Source organism: Lupinus angustifolius, chromosome LG06 (genome assembly GCF_001865875.1).
Source record: "Lupinus angustifolius cultivar Tanjil chromosome LG06, LupAngTanjil_v1.0, whole genome shotgun sequence".
Taxonomy (NCBI): Eukaryota; Viridiplantae; Streptophyta; class Magnoliopsida; order Fabales; family Fabaceae; genus Lupinus; species Lupinus angustifolius.
The window spans coordinates 6,880,379-6,889,317 of NC_032014.1; the positions used below are offsets into that span (position 1 = coordinate 6,880,379).

Consider the following 8,939-nt stretch of genomic DNA (forward strand, 5'->3'; position numbering starts at 1 on the left):
GATATATTTTAATTTGTGCAGAAGAGTAATTATGATTCTATGTTTTTTTTTTTTGTTGTTGTTGAAAACTGAGAAGGGAAGGTGTTCTTTCCTACCTATCCCAAAGTTATGACTTTTGCATAGCACTCTCTTTTCCATTGGGTTGTTTTTCTAAATAGAAGATTATAGCACTCTCTCTCTTTAATCTCTCTTCATAATTTTCACCCTTATATCTCATATTTTTATGTATCATTCATTCACCACCCCTTCAGCAAATACCCTTTCTTCTCTCCCTTTTATTTTGTTCACCGTTTCTTCTTCTCTCTTTGTTTTTGTTGATAAAACAAATCCCATCAAAAAAGCATTCACAACCACAATATGGGGTCTGGTGCTTATTCTCTCACTTTCTCTTCTTTTGGTTTTTTCTGATAGATCGGCTTTGTTTCATCACCTGGTAAGTTTTTACCTTTTTCCATCATTGTTATCATTTTATTGTGGTATGATCAGTGGGTGGTTTTGGTTTTGTTTTGCTTGGATTCAAAAACTATAAAGTTTGAATTTTTGTGTTATCTGAGATATATCTTTTGTTTGAGTGAAGTTTTCTACAACTTTCAAATGATTTCGGACTGTGTATAGACATTTTAATCTGCTGTTTTTTTGTTGGGTTTTGAATTGTTTAATTTTTTATTGGCTTAAAACCCAGATTGAGGTAAAAAACACATTTTTTTCTGTCTTTCATTATGCTCAATGTATATTGTAAAAAGGAGTTGACTTTGTTTTTTATTCTCTGAGCTATTGTCTTTTTTTGTTGTGAGCAGGGTAATTTTATGTGATGTTAATAAACTGATGATGTTGCATTACTTAGTTTTGCAATGTGCAAATTTATTGTTGACAAAAGGTGTTTGATTGGTGATGTTTGTGATGTTTGGAAATGCATTCTAAGCTGTAGCGTTTAGAAGCTTGGTTACACATTGACTTTAGTGATATCTATGACTTGTGTGTGTTAAATGTGTATTTATTTGATTATTTTGTGTCATAGAATCTTAATCTGTGTTGATAACATATGAGCATAAAACTAATTTATTAAACGGATACAATTTCGTTATGTCTGAATTGGATGAGTATTTTATGTAGAGGTTGCTTCAACCTTCTCAATGTTGTTTTTTCCCAATGGATGTGTCTTGTGATTGTTAGAAACCTTTTACGTTATCACTTAATGAACCTTAGCTGTTTTTTGCTTGTTGCTTTCGTTGCATAATCGCCATGAGACTCACCTCCAATGTTAGTGATGTAACGTGCAAAACTTCAAAATATACAATTGTGTTTGTGATGTATATAGAGAAAATGAGAACTTTGAAAACACTAAATAACATTTACTTTTACAACAACAACCAAGCCTTAATCCCACTAGGTGGGATCAACTAAATAACTTTTACTTTTAGAAGCTAAAATTTGAGTTTGAGTGAGACACTGCATTTTAAATAATTATTACAATCTGGGTTATAGGACGCCACTCTTTTTTAGCTTTTTATAAATTCACTATAATAGAATGCATACACAAACATTTTATGAGTTTTCATAATTGGATGAAAGCATTGCAAGTGGTTTACTTACATCATGATGTGGTTAGCTACATTGATTAAGTCTAGTTGTCTATGAAACAAAGACGCAATTACGGACACTGGACACAACACACACATGAACACATGATGTTTGAATTATATAAGATGCCAGGGCATGACACCGCATATACCACTTTCAATATAGTTTCCGTAACTATTTGCATGACTGATTGCATAATATAATTGTTTGCATTACTATTTCAATGACTAATTGCATAACCATTTGACACTGTTCAAAACATGTTTGATCACTGTTTGATGTGACTTATACTTTCAATTTTGTGATGGTGAAACCTTTAAGGCATGTCAATCTTAAATGCCAATGATCACTTTCTTGTTTTGTTTAACAGGCCTGCTAAACTCGGCACATGTCTTGCAGCTTCATTCAGAAATATTTAACTGTATTGAGTTGAAACTTATAGGTCCCCTCAATGCAAGGGCAGAGAAGTACAATTGGTTCCCTGCCTGAAACCTTAGAATTTGATTGTGGATCAACATCTAGTAACGCTACAGTTAATCCGCCAACTTACTGGAGTAATATGCAAAATCCTGCAGAAAACCACATACCTGAATGTATACTTTCCCCTGGTGAGATTAACTCATCCTATGTGAATTATATAAACCAGGACTGGCAAAACTTGAGTGGATGGAGCTTCGGTGAGCCAAGTTCTGGTAACACACAGAATGAGGTTAACAACAATGAGCAGAAAAGAGAACTAGGATGGCCATCTTCAGTAAGTGCTAGTGCTATAGCTGGTCCAGTACTAGAAAGGCGCTCCAGACCAGCCAATGCTCTTTCTTTGGACAATGTCATTACAAGTTCTATGCCTATGAATAGCTCCAGTTCTCATTTGGTGTCCCAGAGTCTTAACTTAAATGCAAGCTTAGCAGATAGTGGCAGTGATAATAGCCATCATGTGGAACATCCTAACTTGCCCAAGTCTAGTGGACCAATGAATGAGCATATTCCACCTATTACTAGTTCGGGTTCTTTTATGCTTCCTCCTGAAAGCAACGGCTTTTTGGTTGAGGATGCTGATGGTAGGCCAGGTTGTTCTCGAGACACTCGCCATGTATCTCGTAAAAGGAAGGCTGTTGAACGAGACTTTGGACAATCTTCATATGTTGGAAGTTGTAGCTACAGTCAGAATAGAGATGGTATTGCTTGGAACACGCTTCCTACTCAGAATTATGCAGGGAGCAATTTTAGCAGATCTGCTTCAGCAGAACAGGTAAACGCAAGACTTGGCCTGAGTACGGGTAACGTTGTATCTGAAAGTGTTCCTGACACAAATGTTGCAGGAAGTTCAGAAAACTTCCTTAGAAATTGTCGTTTGAGGATAAATCCTCCAAGCCAACAAAATTCCATTTCTCCCACTGCATTCTCAAGTAACAGTATGATTAGGAATACTGGTGTTTCTTCGTGCACTTCAATGTTGCAAAGGATTCATCCTGTCGATAATTCTCTGGATTTGAGGTCAGTACCACCAGTTGATACTATGACTCCTCAAAGTCAGCCCCCTATAGTCCATGTTCCTGCTTTACCAAGGAATGCACAATCATTTAGGTGGAGTGGTGGTTCTAGCTTAACAAACAACTACTCATCAAATTCAGTTATGAGTGCAGATAGGGATAATCTACCACATGAGGATGGTAGCTCGAGAAGTATGCCTAGAAACATCTTAGAACAACCAGTGTCTGTCCCTTCAACCAATTTGAGAAATTTGTTCCAGAATCCAGCAATTAGAGCTTCAACTAGTGCAAATTTAAGTATTCCCGGAAATGTTGCTTCATCACGACCAGGGTCAAATTCAGCTATCAATCCATCATCTGCCTCTCCGTGGGTTTCTCCACCCGATCCTCAGCAGCAGTTTCCACGCAGGTTAGCTGAATATGTTCGCTGGCCCTTGTTTTCTCCTGGTTCTGCGGCTGCTGGAAGTCCAATCAACAATTATTCTTCCTTGCACGGTCCTGCTACTTCATCTGTTTTGTCATCTGGGGTGGTACACCCGAGATCATCTACATTGTTGGAGAGGCTAGGTGACAGTGAACATGCAATTCCTCCTTCATTACGATCGTCGGCTGTTGCCGGTGATGGAAGTGGTAGAATTGTATCTGAGGTCTGTAGCTCTCTTTTCTCTTGCATTTCAATATTTTTTCAGTTGGTACTGTTGGACAAGATTGTTTCTCTAATGCAGATGTAAGTTGGAGTTAATATACTTTAAAATTGTAATTTCAAGTCTTTAACATTTGGTTTCTGTCATAGATTAGACTGATGAGTTAAAATTAAATGAGTTGCTTTAATTCATCCCCTGGTTGGTATCCTGAACTTTATTTTTATTTTTTCCGTTTCAAAGTTGTCAACTACTCGGGTATACTTTTCAGCTGAGGCCCAAGTTTTATTTAAGGAAAATTCCAGGCTGTGTGGGGTAGAGTTGGTATATTACATTTTACAATGATTTTTTGCAAGAAAAATATGGATCCTGGAGGCAAATATGATTAAACTTTATTCCTTTGGTTGCTTAGTCATCACAATAGGTTTGATTGCATCTTTTGTAGTTGCCTCTTTGGTGAATAAACTAAATTTAAGTTTTGAAGTTTGTTGTTTAATTTTTTAATGTAAGGCAATATATCTTCTTGCTACCTTTTCAAGACATTTTCTAAGCTTGTTTTACTGTAACACTCTTGATAGTAGCAATATTTTATTTCCCTTATGAACAATGATTTCTTAACCATTGGAAAATTAAATACATCATTCTTTAATTCATTAAATACAATACTTGAACACCACTTCCCAATAATAACTATCCTTTTTTGACTTAACCATTTTTGCAAAACTGCATGTATAATAGTTCTCTGAAAGCTGACATTGTTGTTTTTGGTGCAGCTCCGCAATGTGTTGGGCCTCATGCGTAGGGGTAGGAGCCTGCGACTTGAGGTTAGTTGTTCCCCCTTCTAATCAATCATGTATATTGATTTGAGTAAAGCTTTCTTGGCTCTTTTCTCTCAGATTTATTAGCAGTGTCATTTGGGGTGTTCAAGACCTGTCTTGTCACCATCTTAGCCTGAAGTTAATTCGACGGGTTGGGATTTTCGAAATTAGACTCGGTATGCTTTCGGGTCTACTCCAGGTTATGAGTCAAGGTGGACCCAACCTGCCCCGTCTAACAAATTTCTTTAAAAAATATTCTTCTTTACAATAAGGCTTAAGTAATAAGATTTCCTTAATTAAATTAATTACCTTTTGCATAACATGTGAATATATTTATATTGATATTATGTTTGAAATATACATTGTAAAACATAATTTAGCAATACATACAAAAGTAATTAGGCTCCAAAATCTTTTTATTTTATTTCTGACCTTATCTATGACAACCTTCAGCCGACCCCACCTACGTGGGACTAATGATTAGTTGTTGACTTGTTGTTGTATCTATGATAATGCTCATAACTATTTTAAGATGAGGTCCTGTCTCCAATTAGAAGCTACTCTAAACATTACATCTGCATTCTTTTCCCTTTTGGATTCTTTTCTGTGTATGAAAGGTTAGTGTTATATTGGTATTTTAACAAAATCTTAAACCTATTCTTATATAGTAACTAGAATTTTGTCAAGCTTTTGAAACACCTAATCTCACTGAACCCAGTCTTGGAGTTGATGTATTGTACATACGTAATTTTCATATTTATGTTTTCTCATGGCTTGTATGTTAGAATGTTGCTTGGATTCCAAGAAATTTCGAGGTGTTTAGCTAATGTTTGTGCTGATGTTTAGACCCTTTACCAGAGTTGTGCACGTGTATCACTGCTAATCGTACCTAGTCTAGTCACAAAGCTAATTACTATACATTGTAATAAGCTCTATCATAGGTACTCAGAATCTAGGAAATAGCTTCCACTTGTTAACCATATTAATTGTACAATGATGTATTTATCATTAGCCCATTTCTCAAATTGCTACCAGTATAGTTTTAAGCCACGGGCAACCTATTATATTTGCTCCTCTTTTGATGTGTAAAGCTAGTTTGGTACAAAACAAAGAACCATGAGGCAGGTCTGGCTAAGAGCGATTTAGTTTAGGTTGTGTACAAGCGGTTTGATTTAATATATTTTTGTACTAAGCTTGTGTTGTAAGACCTGTGCTCTTATATCTTGATAGGATGTTATGATGCTCAACCATTCAATGTTTCCTGGAATAGCTGATATTCATGACAGGCACAGGGATATGCGACTTGATGTTGATAACATGTCTTATGAGGTAAACCTATTTCCACATTTGGATACACACATTATTAATACATGCACTCCCTGGTGTCCTTTTGTCCTTGCTTATATTTCAACTTCATGTTTTTCGGATTATGTAAGTAACACTTATGATGTATACAATAGGAGTTATTGGCTTTGGAAGAGCGCATTGGAAATGTAAGTACTGGGTTGAATGAGGAAACCATAATGAAACATTTGAAACAGAAGAAGTATTTAGTTGAAACAGGATCCCAGCATGAGGCAGAACCCTGTTGTGTTTGTCAGGTAAACTTAAGTAACCAACAACTATCTCCTCTGTTAAGTGTTAAAAGTTTCACATCGATTGGATTATGAGTTATGAACTATTTACAACGACATGGGTAACCCTTCTGATGAGGTAGTTTTTAGAATGGAGTTAGGCTCAATTATTCTAACATCCTCTTTAGTGTGTATAAGTGCATGTCGATCTCCTCACTTGAGTTACGTTTTCTGCAGGAGGAGTATAAGGATGGAGATAATATGGGATCGCTGGATTGCGGTCATGGTTTCCATTACGACTGTGTAAAACAATGGCTAACACATAAGAATCTCTGCCCCATTTGTAAGACAGCAGGCTTGGCAACATGAGACTTGGTACTTGATTGAGGGAAATATTATATTTTAGACAATGAAGAAAATTGGCACAATTAGTCAGTAAATTCTGGTTAATTGAAGCTGAAATTTCTGGTACTAAATGGCCCTTGTTATGCCTTAGCCGAATTTCTTATTATCATTTTTGTTTATTTTCTAAGCCAATGGTCTCCCCTTTAAGGTGACAAATGAGATGATTGGTGTGGATGAAGGACCATTTATTGACTGTACTTGATAAAGTCTTATTTTACATTTTATGATTTTTTTTTACATTGCTAATATTGATTGGTATTCAATTTATGGTATGATTGGTTGATTTATGCATTAAACAGGAAAGGAAAAATAGCACTAAAGATTCGTTTAATTGTAAGAAACGTAGGATTGGATGTGATAATGTCCATAATTTTGTCAATATGTAACAAACTAGAAAAATAAAAAAATGGAACGGTAAAATTACTTGAGTCCCTGAAATATTGATTGCAGACTGACTTGTTAACTCATTTTCTAATAGTCAATCAATTTTTTTATTTTTAAGTTTTAAATTATGATTATTTGATGGTGACTATGAATTACAATGTGGATGTGTTGGTTTTTTCACATATTTTCTAAAAGATGCGTGGACTTTTTAGAGAGGAACGATGGGAAATGAAAGGTTAACGGGTCTTATGAGTGTTTCATGACTTTAAAGTTTCTTCACTTTCTGTCTTCCATAGACAAGCTTGCATAAAGGGGTGAAGTATTTATACAGTGGAGATACAAGGTTTAAGACAAAGATACACGATTTTTTTGGGACTGATCTTTTTCCGCATAAAGGGGAGAAGACAAAGATACAAGGTTAGAATGCATTTGCTTTCAACTGGGTTCAATTCTCTACTTAAAAAATGCTCCTATACCCAAAAAAAATGTGGGTTCAAATATATTTTTATGCTGAGCTCAGTTATAGTCACTTCACTTTTTGATGTGTGTAGTGGATTGGCAAAATAAAATGCAGCCAGTATCCCACTAACTTAAAGTGTATGAAGCCCACTTACTTTGAGACAGGCTAGATCTTATATCTTGTGTTCAGTTCCTACCAGCCTATTACCTAAGCCCTTGAAATGTATAACTTAATTATTGCAGTACTAAATTCCAATTCCACCAACTGAAACTCATAATGCATTCTATTCTAGCATCAAAAAATGTTTAAAGACCATATGCAATTTAATTGTTGAATCATGACTCATAAAGGCATATTGTTTTGTTGAGGAAAAAAGAAGACCATTATTGTTGTAATGTGTGTAATTGGTGAGAAGACTTGTTACGTTGTAATTTTAGGGTTTCAAGCACCTCTTATGAAGAAATATTTATTATGCCAAAAAAGAGAGAGAAAAAAAAAACTATTAAGTAACTAAATATTCATGAATTGACGCTTAAGGATCAACATGGTAGATGTTGGGTTCTAGTTTTCTTATCATAGATATTTGTTCGGATGTTAAAGTTACATGTAAATCCTTTATATTAAAGGGTTGAGTATCCTTGTGCTCAATTAATAAAGATGTTTTATTTATAAAATAAAATAAAAACAGTCATGAGAATAAGTATATATCTTTTCTCGCACATAAAGACTTGGGATTTCTAATGCCTTGGGGGGAAAATCCACTTGATTATTTTATTTTGGTGAGCTAATGTTTAGCAACATGAAGATTGATGAAATCAAGAATGGAGAGGAGGAAAGAACAACGAGAAAGGGACGCTTTTCTTTGAAGGAGAGATCGATTTTATTTCTGATCATGCCATATAAAGTGATGATAAAAGAAAGTGATTATGCTTCCCCATGATTAAACTATCTATCTTGCAATCTATATTGTTGTTATTATAATAATAATGCCTACCCCACCAGTTCCACATTCACCAACTTCCACCGCAAGCTTCAGCTGAACTCATGATTCATGCAACTTTACTCCCTTTCCCCTTCTTTTCTCTTTCATTCTTCCCTTGCTTTTTCCTCTAGTATATCATAATTCATAAATAAGGTTATACATACAACCTCACACAATAACTTTTTTTGTATATACTTAAGTATATACATGCGTGGTGCATGGCAAAAGATTGTGTAAACTTAAGTGGAGAAGAGTGAGTGTTACTTCAGTTCAATAATGCAACTTTATCCTTATTCCCCATAAAGCTGTTTTTAGAGTTTCTTTTTTCTTCTCTCTTTTGTTGGGTCAGTGCTGAGCCTGCTTCCTCCCACTTTGTAATTTGTATAATGCTCTCTTTTACTGATATCACAGGCCTTAGTGAATTTTATTGGGACTCCAATATCCCTCTTCTTTTTCAGTCAAACTAATATTCCTTTAAACTAAAGTAAGTATTAAACTAAAGTAAGTACATAGTACACAATATCTTAATTGCCTAATATATGGTATACTTAGCTGGTATACTAGATTAGTTTGTGACAAATTTGACTAGATAAGGGCTATT

The 8,939-nt window shown here is 35.0% G+C and overlaps 1 protein-coding gene across 2 annotated transcripts; it reads left to right on the top strand.

Annotated features, from left to right (window-relative positions):
• Positions 71 to 6,843, top strand: LOC109349388 (probable E3 ubiquitin-protein ligase RHG1A). 2 transcript variants are annotated; one of them, XM_019590161.1, is made up of 6 exons: positions 71 to 433; positions 1,949 to 3,721; positions 4,489 to 4,539; positions 5,764 to 5,862; positions 5,994 to 6,134; positions 6,345 to 6,843. In XM_019590161.1, exons 2-6 carry the CDS (start codon positions 2,033 to 2,035, stop codon positions 6,474 to 6,476), a joined length of 2,112 nt encoding a protein of 703 aa, XP_019445706.1. In that variant the 5' UTR covers positions 71 to 433; positions 1,949 to 2,032; the 3' UTR covers positions 6,477 to 6,843. The 2 variants fall into 2 exon arrangements, with proteins under 2 accessions (XP_019445706.1, XP_019445705.1); XM_019590160.1 differs by having other exon boundaries at positions 1,952 to 3,721.

Bases quoted from the DNA above. Each gene is read 5' to 3' on its own strand.
- LOC109349388 (XM_019590161.1), top strand. From the start codon at position 2,033: ATGCAAGGGCAGAGAAGTACAATTGGTTCCCTGCCTGAAACCTTAGAA. The intron at 3,722-4,488 runs GTCTGTAGCTCT...TTTTTGGTGCAG, and splicing joins GTGGTAGAATTGTATCTGAG to CTCCGCAATGTGTTGGGCCT. The intron at 5,863-5,993 runs GTAAACCTATTT...TGTATACAATAG, and splicing joins TTGATAACATGTCTTATGAG to GAGTTATTGGCTTTGGAAGA.